The sequence below is a fragment of the Juglans regia genome, chromosome 3 (assembly GCF_001411555.2).
Source record: "Juglans regia cultivar Chandler chromosome 3, Walnut 2.0, whole genome shotgun sequence".
In the NCBI taxonomy this organism is placed as follows: domain Eukaryota; kingdom Viridiplantae; phylum Streptophyta; class Magnoliopsida; order Fagales; family Juglandaceae; genus Juglans; species Juglans regia.
This window is the reverse complement of record NC_049903.1, coordinates 1,173,230-1,193,413: the sequence shown is the minus strand read 5'-3', so window position 1 is coordinate 1,193,413 and position 20,184 is coordinate 1,173,230. Positions and strand designations below refer to the sequence as shown.

The 20,184-nt window shown below is 36.1% G+C and overlaps 3 protein-coding genes across 5 annotated transcripts; 1 reads left to right on the top strand and 2 right to left on the bottom strand.

Moving 5' to 3' along the window:
- Positions 1-1,425: 1,425 nt before the first annotated feature.
- Positions 1,426-3,982, bottom strand: LOC108985704 (probable purple acid phosphatase 20). The gene is made up of 5 exons (XM_018958105.2): positions 3,723-3,982; positions 2,955-3,249; positions 2,165-2,739; positions 1,923-2,011; positions 1,426-1,766 (listed from the first exon to the last, which is right to left on the bottom strand). Exons 1-5 carry the CDS (start codon positions 3,891-3,893, stop codon positions 1,571-1,573), a joined length of 1,326 nt encoding a protein of 441 aa, XP_018813650.1. The 5' UTR covers positions 3,894-3,982; the 3' UTR covers positions 1,426-1,570.
- A 1,979-nt stretch (positions 3,983-5,961) lies between these two features.
- On the bottom strand, positions 5,962-11,584 carry LOC108985705 (probable purple acid phosphatase 20). Of its 3 annotated transcripts, none has more exons than XM_018958107.2 (5): positions 11,199-11,584; positions 8,168-8,459; positions 7,471-8,045; positions 7,095-7,183; positions 5,962-6,752 (listed from the first exon to the last, which is right to left on the bottom strand). In XM_018958107.2, exons 1-5 carry the CDS (start codon positions 11,361-11,363, stop codon positions 6,560-6,562), a joined length of 1,314 nt encoding a protein of 437 aa, XP_018813652.2. In that variant the 5' UTR covers positions 11,364-11,584; the 3' UTR covers positions 5,962-6,559. The 3 variants fall into 3 exon arrangements, with proteins under 3 accessions (XP_018813652.2, XP_018813651.2, XP_018813653.2); XM_018958106.2 differs by lacking the exon at positions 11,199-11,584 and adding an exon at positions 8,706-8,964; XM_018958108.2 differs by lacking the exon at positions 11,199-11,584 and adding an exon at positions 8,702-8,963.
- Positions 11,585-15,078: 3,494 nt separating this feature from the next.
- Positions 15,079-19,341, top strand: LOC108985698 (purple acid phosphatase 22-like). The gene is made up of 5 exons (XM_018958097.2): positions 15,079-15,295; positions 15,491-15,782; positions 16,887-17,455; positions 17,693-17,781; positions 18,997-19,341. Exons 1-5 carry the CDS (start codon positions 15,125-15,127, stop codon positions 19,223-19,225), a joined length of 1,350 nt encoding a protein of 449 aa, XP_018813642.1. The 5' UTR covers positions 15,079-15,124; the 3' UTR covers positions 19,226-19,341.
- Positions 19,342-20,184: the final 843 nt, after the last annotated feature.

Here is a 20,184-nt window from a genome sequence, read left to right as displayed (position 1 = left end):
TCACTTAGCCTATTCCAATCGGTCATTTATGTAACACCCATATTAATACTATGAGCAAACGGTATACCTTTTTTAATGCATCAAAAGAATAAGGATCGAGTTGAATGCAAGATATTAATTCCTAGCTAGTATTTAAGAGTGTAATTACAGTGGCATCCTTACTTGTTGGGGATTTCATTAGGAGTGACCTAGCTGGATGAACTTGCAATTAAACTGTGATGTGGGAAAAATCATTAGCTTCGGCCCACGACGGCAGGGAGTGTTCAATGCAAGAGTTGGGCCACTGATAGGGCGCAGTCCGATCACATAAGCTTGGGCTTATAAAGTAAAGCCCAGATCGGAACTGAGACAAACAAATCGGGTCGAGGCAAGAGATCCGGAGGAAGGCTAGAGAGAAATGAAAGAAAACTGTGGCATGCATCACCAGACAAAGGGAACACGGAGAAGAGGCCACGTCGCATTTAATGCGGCTCAGAGCAGATACCACATCGCATTTAATGCGGCCCAGAGCAAATGCCACGTCGCATTTAATGCAGCTCAGAACATAAGCTACGTTGCATTAAATGCATCCCAAGGTGCAGGGTATGCGGTATTGAATGCAGCCCAGGGTCAGAGCAATGAATAAAGAAGGCTCGGGGCCATCGCTGCTCGGTAAGAAAATAACGCGAAAGCTACTCGGCAATGAAATACAAAGGGCGAATCGCCCCACCTAACCCAGAACACCACTATGGGGAAATCCAACACGGTAATTATAAATAGGGGTCAACCCAACTACAGGTAATATATATATAAAAAAATACTATCATCCTAGTTCAGTTTTTTTGCTTCCCTCCTGGTTCTAGATACTGACTTAAGCATCAGAGGATTAACGGACCTCGAGGTCCCCTCTCTTCGTTTTGACTGTGCAGAATCATGCTTGGATACCAGGGGTGAGGAGTTGCCCAGGGTCGCGAAACACGACATCAACATAAACCATCAACTCACAATCGATGTAAGAAAAATTGAATTAATAGCCGTTCTATCTATGAAACTAAGTACATCTTTTTAACCAACACTTGATATTGACGGAACAACCATGATCTACATATGCTGCATGTTGTATTTATTTATTTTTCAGAGAGAGAGAGAGAGAGTCCAATTGGAGCAGCACTTCACCATCCTTTCAATATTAATAAAAAGAAATCTCTCCTTATCATGTGATGTTCTGAGTAAAGAACAATGGGAAATTCGTTCTGGATATAGAACAATTAGTCCGTTCATGATCATGTACTGACAGAAATTGTTTCCTAGGTGCTCTGATCCTATCGAGGATAACATTATAGAGAAAATTGAGCAAGATACTATTGCTAATTTTATTTTTATTTTTAATTTTAAGAATTGTTGAAGGGAAATAATTGGCAAAAATTTTATGATCAAAGACTATCATTTGCATTCAAAACCCACCATAATTCATTTCATCTCATCATTACAATTTTATCAAATTCTAGCATAAAATATAATAAATAATTCAACTTTTATTTTACTATTCACAAACCAACTCATCTCATCTCGAATACAAACGAATCATAATTCAGCGTTGCCCTCGATATTGGCAAGCAGGATCAGAGGATAGGCTTCTCAACCAGATTGAGTCACTAACAAAGGCGCTGGAATCGTCATTTCTGTGCCATGTCCAGAGCGCATGGGTCGCATTCACCACCTCAAATTGACCATGTCCAAAGCTCGCCTCCCTGAAAATGGATATATCAGGCGTTGGATCTTCATACCTGTAAGCACCAGAATGAACGCACGGAGTGAAATGGATAGCCTAAAGCAAATAATGCACTATGGATTTAACCAACTAGATATCATGTATTTGAACCATCATAAGGTTAATTAGACATCTTATCATGTATTAAAGGTATGTATAAAAGATATCTCACTTGCTGGCAAGGCCTTCTCTGTTTCCACCATCGCCAATGGTGATATGCACTGGGCCACAATTGTCAGCTTTCCCATTGTAAACGCGAGTCTGTAGATAGAGGACAAGCAGCAATGACATGGAACCAAAGTCAATAAATCAGCAATAAATTTAGAGTTCTATATATAGACACACAGCATATATACATATAGATGGCAATAATTAAAATAAAACGGGGATTAAAAGAAGAAGAAGAAAGCTTACAAAGCGCTCATATGCGTGCACATGTCCAGTGAAAACAACATCCACGCGAGCTTGATAAAGTAGCCCTTCCATGGAAGCCTTCATCTCATCCGACTCTTTCTCACCCTGATGAGCAGTATTCGTATTGTACCATGGCGCATGAACAAGCACTACTATCCATGGAGTTATTTTCCGATCAATCTGCCCCATATCTGCCTCTAACCACTTATACTGTTGTGAACTAGGATCAAAATCCGTGTACGAACTCAACATGATAATATGAACCCCAGCTACATTAAAAGAATAGTATAGGTTGGAGTCCGATCCACTCTGTTCAAATGGCATGCGCCATCTTGCATTGTAGGCTGTGAAGGGTTTGGAGTGGATGACCGGAATCTTCTCAACCTCGTGGTTGCCTTGGGTTACCATCCAAGGCCGCTGGCTTGCCAGTGGCTCCACAAGCCTGCCGAATGAATCCCAAAAAGGCTGGTAGAAATCAGCATAAGCCAAGTCTCCTGGCAGTAGCAGCATGTCGTAATTCGATTTTGCTATGTGTTGTAGGGTTGAGTCGGTCCACTCAGTCTGTCCAAGATCACCTGCGCGCATGCATTATCAAGTTTTTCTTATAAATTGAACATTTAGGAGGTCCTCGATCGGATGATTTACAATTTATATGCAGCCCAATTCTAATCATTTTTAGAGACTTCGTTTAGGGACCATCACGGGATTAAATTACAAACTATACACACACACATACACTCACACACAAACATAAATGTCGTATAATCAGCTAGTGATTTCTTATGCATACCTACAACTGCAAATTTGATAGGGAATTGAGCTGGTGGGGTTTTGAAAGTGAAGTCACGGCCTGAAGCTGGACCGCAACGATAGTAATATAATGTATTCGGCTTCAAGGGACCAATTACTACGTCATGTATTTCCCCGGACTTGTACACTATCGAGTAACGGTACGAGGATGTAGTCCCATTTGCAGAAGACTCGTATTTCGTTGGGGATGTACCATATTCTACTGTTGCCGGGGTTGAGCTTTCGGTAATCCATGAAATCCTCATTTTGTCCTCGCCAACCAAAGATATGTGCACCTGCAAGCAATAACGTTAATCATGATATTGGAAGGCCGTAAAATATATGTGTGTGTGTGTTCATGTACTTGTTCTGATTTCCAGCGACAGATTCAAACAAAAAACCGCATGCAGCTATAATAAACTTACGATCAAATTGAACATCATGTAAACATAACTACAAGGCCAAGAATATCCCGTTGATCGAAGGCTATGCACTCGGAAACGAGAAATACCTCTAATCCTTGAACAATTATTATCATGTCTGTCGTAGGACGAATTACCAAAAAGTACAATATATGCTTTCTATTTTTAACCAAGTTTTATTAGTGTTAGATTCAGTCCAATTATATCATGCATATAGTAGTACTACTGGTATAGACAATTAGAAACAAGGACTCCATCAGGCCGTAGTTTGAGTCCCAAACAAAAATTTACAGGCGCAACCTGGCCTGCGCCTAACATGGTTAAATAGATATGAAATTCATATGTACCTGTTGAGGGGAAGCAGGATTGTGATCATCTCCATACGAGTGAGGAACAGAGAGAATCTTGCGCAGTACAGGCGGGCGGTTGTACGAATAAACGCCACCAAAGAATAAGCCGGCGAAGGCCAAGGGTAGCGCAGATAATAGAAACAAGCGCAAGTCTCGCACATGACCCATGACGCTTACACCACAAGAAGAAAAAGAAGGGGAGGAAAACGACGACGACGACGACGACGAACGAACCCGCAGATTTTAATAAGCGGAATGGAACTGAAGAACGACGTTCCTTCTTATGTATTGCATGTATTAAATGACTCGTCGTGTAGACACCTGTGTGCTACGTATTACAATTTACGACGTACTCGAAACATATATATAGGCGTGGCATGACAACGTTTCGGACGATTCTCACGGCTATATTTGACAAATTTTTTAAAGCGCGCGCACACACGAATATTAATATATAGAAAACAGTGTCCGAGAGAATATTGCTGCCATGCATAGGTTTATTCCTTTTCTGAAATTTGGTAATGCCAATAAAGAAAAAAATGTGCATTCCATGTACAAATTCAGTCTGAAATTAATATCAAATCATGAATGAATTTGATTATTATTATAATTTAATTCTCATAATTATCAAATCAAAATAATTGATTTTATATTAATTAAGATGATTATTATTTATCTTATCATTAAGTACTTTTTTTTTTTTTTTTATAAATAGAGATTTATATTTTGTATTCAACCAACATAATTAGAGGTGATACCCACATGGTCCGGAGTGGGAGTACCCTCCTCCGCACCCTGCCTTGCACCATGCGGAGAGTTGGGGGTTTTTTCCCGCCCCGGTGTCGGGGGGCGGGGGAAAAAATCCCATCTGCCCCGCCCCCCACCTAGGCACCACATTGTGTTTTTTAAAAAAAATTAGTCTAAAAATATTTTTTAGATTCAAATTATAATATAATTTAAATAAAAAATTAAAATTTATAAATAAATAAAAAATTTAAACTCATTAGAGTTAGATTTTAGATTGATTTGTCCTCTTAGACCAACCTTTATATAGAAGGTCAAGGTAATACAATATTCATCTTTAAACAATATGAGACTTAATAGATTTTGAATTGCAGAGGCTAACTTTTATATAGGAGATAATATAATAGTTATCTTTTAAGTAATATGAAATTTAATAGATTTAATGATTTAAATATAATTTTTAATTTTTAATAAATTGTATATATTTATATATAATATATTTATTTATATATATATAAATAAATAAATAATTTATATGTGAAGCGGGATCCGAAGGCTGGGTGGGGTGGAAGCGGGGCTGCCCACCCCTAAACTTAATAATAAAGATGTAGCCGACTTTTTAAAGTGATATGATGATCTCTCGTTCTCCTACGTACGTGTCTAGCTCCGTCTCAATTTTTTATTAGATCTTATTTTTTCTTCGGTAAATAATAAATATCATTAGAGTGCTAGGCTTTCGCCTAGTAATGATGAAGTACGGTCTAGTATAAATTTATATTTATATTTTTTTTTATATATTTAAATATTTTTAAAAAATAAAAAAATATATTAATATATTAAAAATTATTTTTATAATTATTAAATAAAAAAAATTAATTATTTTTTTAATATATAAACGATCAAAATGAGGAAGCAAACTCAGACGGCATACTAGTATTTTTCATATTATTAATCGTGCAATCATTAATTTATAATTATAATTTGGGGAGTTCAATATTAATTAACTTTTATTTCACAGAAGTATAATTTGCGTAGGTTAAGAATAATTTATTGACCAAGATTTTTCTGGCCACTTTTGAAATAGTGTAGTGCAAATCTCAAATTGGACGGGTCCATCTAGAATTATATATAATTGCAAAACTCCCTTGCATCATGCAGGATTAATTGGATCCTCTTAATTAAGTAGAATTTACATGAACACTTATATTGAACATTTATTATATATTGAAAAATTCATGTAGATAGCAATATATATAGTTTATAGAACCCACTTAATTAATTAACTGTATATCTTTAATTTTCACACTCCCAAGTTAATTATGAGATTTGAATAGAAACTTTAATTAAGGAATCTTGATCCATCACGTACACATGACATATTGATCTACAAATACATCCAATCCGTTTATATATACAGTACGCTATAATGTACAACACTTATATTCTGTATATCGCATGACATATTCTGTATATCACACAATCTAGTGTCTGAAATTGATAGGAATGTTTTGTATTTCTCATTAACTGAATAGCTGTGTACAAGAGATCCTAACAACCTTCACCAATTTCTGAGAATATTATCAAACAGTTGGTGTGCATTACAATCCATTGCACATTATACAGAGTTTGTAAAATAGTGTCTGCCATAATACTACAGCCGTACCCAGAGGGTAGGCACCAACCTAGTCTAAGTAATTCCAGAAGATTCTAGAGTAGCATCTGACGTGGTAGAGCATCTTGGACCAGCATAGGTGGTGGAGCATCCTGAAGGAGCAGCTGAGGTGGTGGGGTGTTGCTGAGTCATTCGAGGAGTGGAAGATAATGCAGACTGCTCAATATTGATCTATAAATATATCCAATCCGTTTATATATACACGCTATAATGTACAACACTTTTATTCATCACACAATCTACTGTCTGAAATTGATTTCGAAGAATAATAGTGAATATTTCCTTGGTAACAATTAGGCTCATGCCCGTTTATCTGTATCTGTATTATTGCCAAGATATCAGCTTTTTCTTTAAATATATTCCGAAGGAACATAGCAATTAAACACGTACTATGATTCTCTCGTGTATTGCAAACAATTCAGGTTTTCACTTTACAAGCAGGGTCAGATATTGATGGCTTCTTAAACCATACTGAATCACTGGAAACTACTGAGTCATCATCATTTCTGTGCCATGTCCAGAGCGCATGGGTTGCATTCACCACCTCAAATTGCCCGTGCCCAAAGCTCGCCTCCCTGAAAATGGATATATCGGGCTTTGGATCTATATACCTGTATGCACGTACCAGAATGCACGTTTCAAGTCAATTTAGGTCAAACAATTACCGCTTACTTCCGTATTAATATATAATATGCCATTCACCTAAAGAAAATGCAGCTTTGATTTAAGAGACTGCGCGTCTCAAGAAAAACAAATGGAGAAATTCTCCTGATCATGTCTGCTGGAAATAATTCAATTCAGCTTATTATAATAGCTTATAAGGTTTTCGGTCAGTTTTATCAAGGTAATTCACCCCCAAGGAATACCTCAAGTGTCATAGTCATTCTACAGCATCCAAATCGTATATAATAAGGTTAAAAATGGAATGCATATTATATAGAAGAAGATCTTACTTGCTGGCAAGGCCTTCGCGGTTCCCACCATCTCCAATGGTGATATGCACCGGACCACAATTATCAGTTTTCCCATTGTAAACGCGAGTCTGATAGAGATGAACACCAATGCCAAATGGAAACATTTGATCAGTATATCAAGCATTAAAAATTTAGATCCACATACAGAGCAGAGTAAATCCACGAGCAAAATTGAATGGAAATTTCCTCTGATCGTAGGGGTCCAACATAATTGGAACTAAAAATCATTCACTCATATTATGATAAATTAATTGGGAAAAAAAAAATGAAGAATTCAACTATTCAATAACATTCTAATAGGGTGAGTTTATAACCTTAATAAATAAGCCGGGTAAGCAGGGAAGAATAAGCTTACAAAGCGCTCGTAGGCATGTACATGTCCGGCAAAAACAACATCCACGCGAGCTCGGTAAAGTAACCCTTCCATGGATGCCTTCATGTCAATCGACTCTTTCTCACCCTGATGAGCTGTATTAGAATTGTACCAGGGCGCATGAATAAGCACTACTGTCCACGGAGTTTTGTTCCTATCAATCTTCCGCAAGTCTGCCTCTAACCACTTGAACTGTGCCGATTTAGGATCAAAATCTGTGTACGAACCCAACATGATGACATGCACTCCGGCGACATTGAAAGAATAGAAGAGATTTGATCCCGAGCCACTCTGTTCGAATGGCATGCGCCATCTTGCATTGTAGGCTGTGAAGGGTTCGTTGTGGATGAGTGGGATCTTCTCAATCTCATGGTTGCCTTGCGTCACCATCCAAGGCCTCTGGCTAGCCAGTGGCTCGACAAGCCTTCCAAATGAATCCCATAAAGGCTGATTGAGATCTGCATACGATAAGTCTCCTGGAAGTAGCAGCATGTCGTAGTTCGATTCTGCTATATGTTGGAGAGTTGATTGGGTCCACCCAGTCTGTCCAAGATCGCCTGCATCGATATTATGCAGTTTTGCTCGAACATTAACATTAATATTGTACGAAACATGGAAGAAATTATATTTATATAGGTCCTTAAAAAACTTATATACTCTGCTTTTGATCTATACATACCAACAACAGCGAATTTGACTGGGAACTGAGCTGGTGGGGTTTTGAAACTGAACTCGCGGGTGGAATCTATGCCACAACGGTAGTAATATACAGAATTGGGCTTCAATGGACCAATTACGGTGTCATGAATCTCCCCAGAATCATACGTCAAATAACTGTACGAAGATGTAGTTCCATCTGCAGAAAACTCGTACTTCCCAGGAGAGGTACCATATTGAACTGTTGCTTGGGTTGAGGTTTCAGTAATCCATGAAATCCTCATTTTGTCTTCCCCAACTACGGATATATGCACCTGTATGACTAACCATATTATTGGAAGCTATACAACCAACGTCTAATTAGTCATAACCACTTGTATCCTTTAACTCAAAATAACACGTTAAAAAACAAGCAATACATTCCATGCTCCAGGGCAGCAGTACGTGGGCCACAGTTTAAAACCAATTAAATACATGTTTTCCCTGATTGAGTACCAGAGGAGCCAGGAGGGGAAAAAATTAAAAATACCCACACAGTGAAGATAAGAATCCCTACCTACCTGCTGAGGAGAACCAGGCTTAAGATTTTCCAAATGGTTCACAATGGTCGGACGGGGCGGCGGACGATTGTACGTATTGAGACTGCCCAAAAACCCACTCAAGGCGAGGCCTGTTGATACGAGAAACAGCCCCAGTCCTCGCGCAGCCATTGTGACAGATTGGCATATTCCCATCTCTGAGGATGGCTATAAGTTTCGTACGCTCCTCATGCGTGAGAAAATATCTCCCTCGTGTTTCAATTCATTTTTTACACGATGGATAGCTGTCGGTCGTTTCGTATAAAGCTCGTCAACTACTAGCCCAACGGCCACCCACGAGCCCAGTATAATTAATGAAAACAGAAAAATTAATTTATATAAATAAATAAATAAAATATAATTAATTTATATAAATAAAATATAATTAATTTATGTAATCATTTTAAATAAATAAATAACATATAAAATTTATATAAAAAAATTAATTTTTTAATAATAAATACTATTCTTTTTCAAAATAATTACGTGACATTTATGTACTCCACGATTATATATAAAATTATTTTTTTTACTCTTCCCATTTTTTTTCCCATTCACTTTTGCGTCCCATCCCAGCCTGCGAGCTTGACAAAGCCCCCTCAGATGCAAAGCAGATTCCCTCCCAAGTTGAAGCCCCCTCATCCCATCTCCCTAACAATTGTCTCCCAAAACTCATGAATAGATGCTTCGCTCGTTCTCTCTCAAAGGGAGGCGAAATAGAGCAAGGAGTCGCGGGTGCTGGTCGATGAGAGGGACGGCGACGAGTCGAGGGTGTGTCATGGGATGGTGCTAGCGGAGGGAGGGCGACACAGGCGCTGGGTGACGAGAGGTTCCCATGAATAGGTGGGTGGCGAAATGATCTATGGTGAAAACAGGTGGGTGGCAATGGTTAGAGGTCTTTCGACGAGTCGCCGGTGCTGGATGACGGTTGGGACAATGACGCTCGAGAGTGCTGGGCGATGAGACGACAAGGGATGCATGCAAATTTTGAATGAAAAGAGTAAAACCAACGATGCAAGACATACATTTTGTTTGAAAAACAAAAACAAAAAAATAAAATTCAACCCACATAAGATGTGCAACAGTTGATGAGGAACAGTGACTGATATGTAGTTAAACTCATACTTAATAGCCCCTTGGGGGAAATCTCATGGCTTTATTCCATGCTAGATCAAATATCATCTGATACTCTATAATATGCTTCTTTTTGTCCCCCTTTTTTTTTTTTTTTAATATATAAGTATGATTGATGGGTTTTTATTAATTTTTATTTCTGTGATCTACAACCACGCGGGAAGAAAATAGTTCCAAAAAGTTTAAAAATTGTGGTAGAGAAAATATATGAGGGATAATTATCAGAAAAGGATATTCCTAAAATACTTATATGATACATAATATAATTAAGATTTTATATTCCTAAAATAATTATATAATATATCTATTAAATTTTTAAATTTCGAAGCTGATTTCTTCTTTCTTCTTTCTTCTTTTGACATCATACTTAATTAGTTTATAGTTGATCTGGTCAGGTCACCTGGACAATTAGGGACCAAATTAACTGATTCATCAGCTCGATCGATCGATCTTGATCATGTATTTGAACCGATCTAGCTACATCAGTGATCAACTCAACTAGTTTGGGTGAAGATCAATCGGTCAGATTTGGTGGGTCATATATATATATATATACACCTTCAAATTGGTTCGTTTGTACTACGGCCTTTTAATTTATGTGAAGATTGTGGCCGGTATATATCTATCTATTTCAATAGTTATCTGTAGAATTATCGAAGGGCTAGCTAGCAGCTTCTTACTCGCGCGTATGCTGTCACATTTTTACTCCTTTGGCCTCTGTCCCATGTACATATATGCGAGGCGTTTTCAAGAGAAACTTGAGGTTTATACGATAGAGCAGTGCTACTTTGCCGTCTGACCGTTAGATCATTTTGATTCTTTTTTTCTTATTTTTTTTATATTATTTAAATATTTTTAAAAAATAAAAATATATATCAATATATTAAAAATTAATTTTTTAATTATTAAGTAAAAAAATTTAAATACATAAACAGTCCAAAGTGAGATCAAACTAATATTTTCCAAAAAAAAAAAAACTCCGCGCTAGACAAACGTTGTTATTAGTTATGCACATCAAAGTCAACAAAGTTAGGTTGCTATCCCAAGTACTATTGTATTACATCTATCCTAGAAAGCTATAATTTTAGTACACGAAACTTCCTTTCGACAAAAACGTCACAACAACCATACCCGCAGCAGCGAGCGATGGTGCAACATTCATTTCCCCCCACATACATGATACATGCACATGCATGCATAAAGATTAATTGTGATTGCTTAAAATCTATTTGAACACTTTCGGCAACAGATTCATACAAAAAATGGAATTAAACACTAGTACTACTATATATTTATAATTGAATTAAGTGAATACATAATTAGATAGATCAATCGACGTACCTGTTGCGGAGAAACAGCGTCAAGATCGTCCGCGAGATTACGAACGACGAGGGTCTTGCGCATAGGCGGCCGATTGTAGGAATCTACGCCACCAAAGAATCCGGCGAAGGCCATGGCCAGTAGTACTGATGTTAGAAACAGCCCCAGCCCTCCTCGCACAGCCATGGTGCCAGCAGACAGGTAACTGTTTTCTTTCTTCGATCTTCTTCTTTTTATTTATTGATGAAGTAAACTATTGGCACTGCCCACGAAGCGGAAAGAAGAAGAATATGAATGATGATCGAGAAGAGAATATCAAAGAACCCTCACCTCGGAAAATCAGAACCCAAGCGGCCCGGAATGGAACAGTACAAATGTCTCCCTTCAATATTACATCTATATTATATATCATGTGTTGTCTCCACGATCGTATGTTTATGTGGGTGGGTAGCAGGTAGCTAAGCTGTGAGCTGTGAGCTGTGAGCTGTGAGCTGTGAGCTGTGAGCTGTGAGTCATTGGCATGACATACTAATTAACAACGTTTACGGCCAATCTAGCTAGCGGCTTCTTGACAGCTAGTCGAGGTAGCATTCACATACAGAAAACACTTACGTGTTGGAGAGAATATTCCAGGAATTTAATTATAGGCAATATTTGGCTTTCAATTAAACCTGGAATATATTCTATTCATGATGTTATATTATATTTAATATTATATATTTGGACAAGAAAGAGTTATAGATAGGTCCAATATTTGGTTGCAAGATCAAAGATTTCGTCACGGAAAGGGTGAATGCAGGCTATGTAGGGACGTTTTTATTTTCAGTGGCAGCTTACGAAAACGAGTTTTTATACGATTAATGCTAGATAGTTATGGATTGTGCGTCGTGTATTTTTTATTTTATTTTAAAAAATAAAATGAGTTCGTAACATTTATATAATCTATAATTATAAATATCAATTCTAATTTTATGTTTTACAAATTAACTTTCCGACGGAACTTGTAATTATCTGATCAATTACTGACCTGTTATATATCGTTCTGACCAGCGCTAGCTAGCATCTCTTCAAAACCCATGCAGCTCATGTACGTTCGGTACTGCCACAATTTAGTTTATTTATCCAAATAATCACTTCAAAAAAAATTACAGAACCTTTTTAATTCATACTACATACATATATATATATATATGATCATCATGCATGTAGAAATTCAGCAACCATAAGATCAGTATGAAATCAGAAATTTATTTCCGCATTAAGGGCTCGTCATTTGCAGCCATATATATATATATATAGCTGCAATCATTTCATAATGATATAATGTGAAATCAGAAATTTGTCCTATTGTATATTTGGCGTCGGCCTATGACTATGATCAGTCTCTGACAAGGATAATCTACTTAATTTAAATATTTTCTGGTTTTTCAGAGCATGGTAGGGTTTCAATAATATTAATGACAGTAGGCATATGAATTATGGCTGTACCGACACAAAAACTGCACTAATTGTTTCTCTTGGTGTTTTGATATCTTTTGAAGTTAATGGAGCGAGATTAATGTACGTGGCAGGCAACGTAAGGCACGCGCAAGGACTAATGTGACCACTTGCCAATGATGGCAAAGAAAATGAATGCTTCAGATGTGAACCCTCTTACTGATATGCATGGCCATTTGCTGTGGCCAAACAGATCAGGCATTTGCAGCAGTACTAGTACTGTTTGCAAGTAATTAATTAAGCTCCTTTCTTCTGTCAATAATTCATATATACTAATATTAGTATGATATAGAATTAATCCCCTGACAAAATTGATACCATAACAATCAAAACCAAAGAAAACTTATTACAACCAGATGCAATACATATATATATCATAACATCAACAGAGATGTAGGAATTCCTAATTGCTAGCTAGCTAGATATCACATGCAGACACTCGTGCATGTAAAAAATTAAAACTAAAACAAATAGGGAAGAGGGCTTGTTCATGGGGAGTGGGTTCAGCAGCAGTTGATTCTGCGGCACCCTTCTGCATGTGGGGTGCTTTGTGACACATTGCGGGTCAAACTCTTCAGCTGAAGGCGGCCTAGTGAGTGAGTGCCAATTAGTGCTTCTGCCACACGCTGTGGAACAACATATCATTGCGAGGGAGATGGCCAGAGATCTAAAATTAGGAGTTGAGGTTGAAAAATGTGAAGAAGACGGGCTATTTACTAGGGAGGGAGTGTGCAGGGCTGTGAGGGCAGTGATGTATGATGATAGCAAGGTTGGGCAGGAGGTGAGACCATACTAATTAAATAGCGAGAGTTACTGCTAAGCCCAGGGCTTGAGAATTCCTACATCGACAATTTTGTTCACGGGCTGTATTTTCTGCTGCAATGATTGTATAATCGCAATCAAGAATAATGATTTTATTTATATTTTTACAGAAAAAATTCTTCTAATCAACTACTATTCACCACTTTACATCCTACAATCTATAAAAAATACTCTCATACTCTATAAAAAATTTATAAATATGAGGTGTAAGAATAAATAGTAACTTATTCATATAATTTCTTTTTCCATAATGTGTTGTTGGTTGCTGCAAGTTTCTGCCTCTGCCTTTCAGATATGAGTGTTGTTGCTAAGTGCAATACTAGTTTATGTCCCATCTATATATAATTATGCTATTTATAATTAGTGGGTGTATAATTTATAAACATACTGTTTATTATATAACTCATGACTACAGTTATTAAAAAATTAAAATATAAATATTTTTTTGAATTAAGTAAAATAATGTAGCTTTTTATATTAATTATATTTTTAATATTTTAATAAACAGACTTCTAAGTATATTTCTTACTATGCACAGCTGCAACGTACGACAATGGCCGAGAGGCATGTTGAGTTGTCGCACATCCTAATTAAACGGGTTCGCTCTTATTCACATTAGACATTCATATGCACATAAACGTCCAGGTCTGACCACTTGCAAAGCATGCCCACTTCAGGTTGAGTTGGACTTCACTTCAATTTACTGAATTCAACACGGCCATAGTTACCGCACTGCTTCTGATGCCCCACGTAGCAAACAGAAGTTCCATGATTTAACATTTACTTAAATTACAACGAAATTAACCAGAATAAGGTAAGCGTAATTACAGGGAAAAAAAAAAAGTTATAGCAGAATGCTTGTCGGGATAATTACAATTTATTTCTTCTTTTTTTTTTACAATATATAAGTATTATAAACTAATTATTCTTTCATATATAAAATGTATTTAAAAAAAGACTGAATCCTTCGTATATATTTATTTAGGAAACTGCTACAAAGGCAAATGTTTTTTTTTTTTTTACTTTTTTTTCAATCATTTTTTTAAACACTTTAAATATTTTTTAAAAATATAAAAAAATCATAAATTCATTTAATTCCTTAATCACTAAGTAAAAATAAAAAAATAAAATACAATTTCGGTAAAAGTTTTCGGTAAAACATTTCTGTGGGAATAGTATTTTCCATTTATTAATATTCCTTCTAATAGAAATTAATTAAAACTAATTAAGAAAGTGGATTAATAGAAACTTGTAGCCTAATAGTATAGACAGCTTATATTATATATATAATAGATATCAAAAGAGGAAATTCAACAAAAAAAAAATTAGAAAGCGTGTAAGCATGTGAAGAGCAGAACCTGTGGTACCCATTGGTGAGTCAACCCTAGTTTACACGATTAGAAACCCAGAACGAATAGTGGGAAGCCGTGCAAACTTAGCAAGCAGTGATCGAATTGCGGAAGAAAGTGGCAAGAAGTTACGGATTATTCATGATGCTTGTAAGCATAACAAAAAATATTCCCTTAAACTTGCTTCAAGCATCAAACTTTCAAACCCAACGTCTTATTAATTTCCCCAAACTCTCCAAAAAATTGGGACCGGCCCTCCTTTAGCTTACATCAACAGTAATGAAGAAGATCATGCGGGCACGCGTATTCCATTTCCCTCTCCTTCTGACCATTTTCATGATCTTCCCTCAAGTACTCCTAGTACAATCAGAGAACGATGATTTTTCTCGTCAACCTCCTCGGCCGATCATTCGAACCCAACATGATCGATCGGACTCTGACCCTCAACAGGTCTCTCTCTCTCTGTCTGTCTGTCTGTCTGATCTCTGCCTTTCTCTCTCTGATCCATCTATGCCTTCATACCCATTATTTGCCATGTTCCATGATTTTAATTTCATGCACATATATAAAATACGAGGTTAATTATGATCACAAATACATGTATATTACTGTATCTTCATATATATTTTCCATGACGTACGTCAGGTGCATATATCTCTGGTAGGGAGAGATCACATGAGAGTTACATGGATTACTGATGACAAACAAGCACCTTCAATTGTGGAATATGGAACGGAGAAAGGGAAATATGATGCAAAGGCAAGGGGAGAACATACAGAATATACTTACTTCAAGTATAGTTCAGGTAAGATCCACCACACTAAGATTGGACCATTGGAGCCCAGCACCACCTATTTCTACAGATGTGGAGGTTCAGGCCCCGAATTCTCCTTCAAGACACCCCCTTCGACATTTCCTATTGAATTTGCGGTGGTTGGTAAGTTATTGATCATCTGATTAATTTTAGTTTAGTACGTAGAAGCTAGCGTATCTTAATCCCACATTATAATTATAGCCCCCCTACCTTATTATCTCTAATGTGATCATGTTTAATTATGAGAATAACAGATATATGTTTACAGTACTTGAATATAGTTTGGAAGCATATTTTACAAGGAAAAATGTCACGGGAACTTTTAAAAACGACTTATCTGCCTTTACAAAGGCATACATGCAAGTGGCGCCTTGATTTAAAAAAATAAAAAATAAAATTGTAACCCTTAATTTTAACCCGTACTTGCTGTATAATATATAAATATATATGTAGACCACATTATTATGGCCTTAAACCCACAATAATTAAGCTGCGGTTTAGATAATGAGATGAGATAAGATGTTTTAGATAAAAGTTAAATAAAATATTATTAGAATATTATTTTTTTTAATATTATTATTGTTTTAGAATTTGAAAAAGTTAGATTGTTTATTATATTTTATATGAAAATTTTAGAAAGTTATAATGATAAGATGAGATGAGATGAAACGCTTTCACTATCCAAACGAAACATTCGCCGTGTTGATCCTAAGAGTATACGTACGTAAGAGCCGAGGGGAATGATCCTGACCCCCAGCCATATATGGACATGATGACCTGATCGTTCTATATTTTTTAGTTTTGGAAGATATTATAATTATACATCTCTTTTACCGTTTACAGTGGATTTTTGTTATTCATTTTAAATGGCTGAACTCTGAAGATTAGCTATTTATTAATTAGGAGTTACTCGAGTAATTAAAGAGAATATAATAGCCAAACGTACACCAAGGGTTGAATAATTGGTCGGACAATTTATAATGAGAATGTTGATCAAACTCTAAATTAACATCAAAATTAAGAAAAACTGGAATAGATAGGTTGATACAATATTATAATCGGTTTGTCTTTTTAACCAGTAAGTTCTGAAACCTTGATCAAACTAATTAGTCAAACCACATAACCTTAAAATCTACTAATTGATCTTATTCCACATCATACATATTAGGATAATAGTATGATGTATAGAATTTTTTTATATAAATATATATATCCTTTTACGTGCAGGCGACCTAGGACAGACGGAATGGACTGCATCAACCCTAGCACATGTTGATAGTGAAGACTACGACGTGTTTTTGTTACCTGGTGATTTATCATACGCCAATGGCCAGCAACCTCTGTGGGACTCTTTCGGCCGCCTAGTGGAGCCCTACGCGAGCCGCCGCCCATGGATGGTGACCGAAGGGAACCACGACATCGAGATCATGATACCCGACCATCCCCAAGGCTTCACGGCCTACAATAGCAGGTGGCTGATGCCATACGAAGAGAGTGGATCCAAATCGAACTTATATTACTCTTTTGATGTTGCTGGGACTCACATAATAATGTTGGGTTCTTACACGAAGTTTTATGTGGAGTCGCCTCAGTACAAATGGCTGGAGTCTGATTTGGCTCAAGTCAATAGGAAGAAGACCCCCTGGGTTCTTGTTCTGTTGCATGCGCCTTGGTATAATACTAATACAGCTCATCAAGGCGAAGGAGAAATCATGAGACAAACAATGGAGAAGCTGTTGTATAAGGCACGGGTCGATTTGGTTTTTGCTGGACATGTTCATGCATATGAACGTTTTGTAAGTCATATTTCTGCTAGCTAGCTCTATAACTATAATCGTGATGGGATAAAAGCAAAATTAAGCATGTGATATATATATATATATATATATATATATTAATCTGGGTCCTTTATTTTTCTTTTCGGTTCTTTGACAGATGACTTTATATATATATATATATATATATATATATGTATGTATGTATCATTTGCTCTATAACCAACATGGATTCTCTTCTCGATCGATGTCTTGCAGACTAGGATTTATCGCAACAAGCATAATCCATGCGGTCCAGTGTATATCACTATTGGGGATGGAGGAAATCGCGAAGGACTTGCATTAGAGTATGTACTCTTGAACTAATTATTTAGTTATTAGTACTATATACACCAGCTAGGCTTTGAAGGCACAAATTTAGGCAGAGATCTAGCTAATTGGGGTCTAAGAGCACCAGTTATGGGCTCAACAAAGTTAAATTATAGCCAAAGAATAGCTAAAGTGCAAGATAATATGCTACAATTGGCTCAACAAATCAACAGTAATTTTAACTTCAAGTTAAATCACTAGCCAAATTTGTTGAGCCAAAGGAACTAGCCAAATAATTCTTTTAGACTAAAATATTCACTTGAGTTGAAGTGAATAAAATTATTGAGGAAATGTTATGTTTTATAGTGGAATAATATAGCCGTTGAAGAAATATAGCTGTTGGAGAAATATAAGTTTAAAAAATATATCCGTTGAAGAAATGTAGCTATTGGAATAATATGAACGTTAATAAATTAATAGGTAGTTTTTTAATAATGAATAAATATTTAAATTACAATTATAACTAAAATAAATGAAAAGTTTAAAATCAATATTTTATTAGAATAATGAAAGATTTGTTGAGCCTGTTATTTGATGATGATGAAAAGTGGCAAGCTAAATTTGTAAAAGTGAATTTCTTAATCAAATTTTGGCTAAAGTTTGTTGAGGCCATAACTAATGCTCTAAAGTAAACTGAAAATATATCTAGATCTAATTCTGCTTAATTTGATCGTGTAAACAAAAATTGAGGTAGGTGAGGCTTGTGGCCGTTAGCCATGGCTACACAACTCATCTTGCCAGACCGACGTCCCTGGCCAATCTATGAATTGATTAATGGCCATCTAGTTCGAGCCTACTTCCTAAACGGCAAGGTTAATACACCTATTCTTTATTAAAATCTCGTGACTAAATTAATTTCTAGCTAGCTAGGGCGCCTCTAGACCCTCGAGACAACTTCCAGCATGCATGAGTACTGAAGGAATTTAACTAAGGGGGTAAATTAAATTATATCTAAACGTAACCAGCTGCCGTCATCCAAGTTAATTAGGAATTAGTTCACAATTGAAGGTCTTCGATCGGATCAAAAGGGTCATCCGGTAGATGTTGGAATCAAGAAAAATAGTATTGATCTATTGTTTTTTTTTTTTTTCCCCTCTTTCCTCATGTCTCGATCATGTTAATTAAAGACGTGTGTATAATATAGAGCATTATATATCGAGTTATCTACATGTAATTGTGTTACATATATGTAGGTATCTGGAACCTGCTTCTCCTCTTTCATTGTACCGGGAGCCAAGCTTTGGTCATGGACGCTTGAGGATATTGAACGAAACACATGCATATTGGTCATGGCACCGCAACAATGATGCAGACGCACTTGTTGCAGATACAGTCTGGCTAGAAAGCTTAAGCACTTCTAAAACGTGCCAGAATACCGTGGACGAGGAAGCGACAACATCATTTGTCAATAATGAACTCTAAGCCGACACATACACGCATAAATGAATATAATTGCTTATCATGTTGGAAGCCATATATGTTGTGTATTATTTTCACTGAAGATGTTTTACAATTTTCATTGCTGCAATTTGTGGGTCTTCTATGTGCTTATAATTAAGTGATCGATCATATCCAGCCTAACTTTATCTTAATATCAAATTGGTATCGATTCTTCTAATTTAGTTTTCACTAGCTAGCATTTCTTATAACTAGGACGAATATATGTGTGTATGTGTGTATATATATATATATATATATATATATATATATATATATATGTGGCGATCTTAATTAGTATCAAGACAAATGGATATGCAAAATAACTAGCGCCACAAGTTTAGGATCGACGAGGCCGGCACTAGCTAAAAACTTAAACGGGACGCATTCATGAAGTGATCTCTAGAAAAATTTATAATGATAATTAATTAGGTAATGATTAGATGAAAATATTAAAGACTTTAAACTGAAAAATGTTTGTATTTGAGAAAGAAATTATAAAAATCTTGAAATGAGATGAGATGAGATGATTTCTATTTCCAAACGAGGTCTTAATAAAGTTCGCCGCTGATGTTGTAAACATCCCAAAATTTTGCGACTGCCTTTAACCGGCAATATTAACAGCTTGCACCATGATTCGAGATGAGCAAATGATTAATATATAATGAGTAATACTACATGCAGTCATGGAGTGTGTAAGCGTCATGCAATCGATTTGAAAAAGAATATGATCTACTATTAAAAATTTAATTTTTTTTCATATGGTTTTCATATTTATTCACTTTTTTCGAAGTGATTACACGATACTTCCGCATTCACAATTGTAACTATCATTTATCATATATAATTGAGTTTTAGTTTATTTAGAATATTAGTATTTGTTTTACGTAATTAAGAGTTTTTGTTTCATAAGTCAATGAATGAGTGATCGAGAATTATTTTAC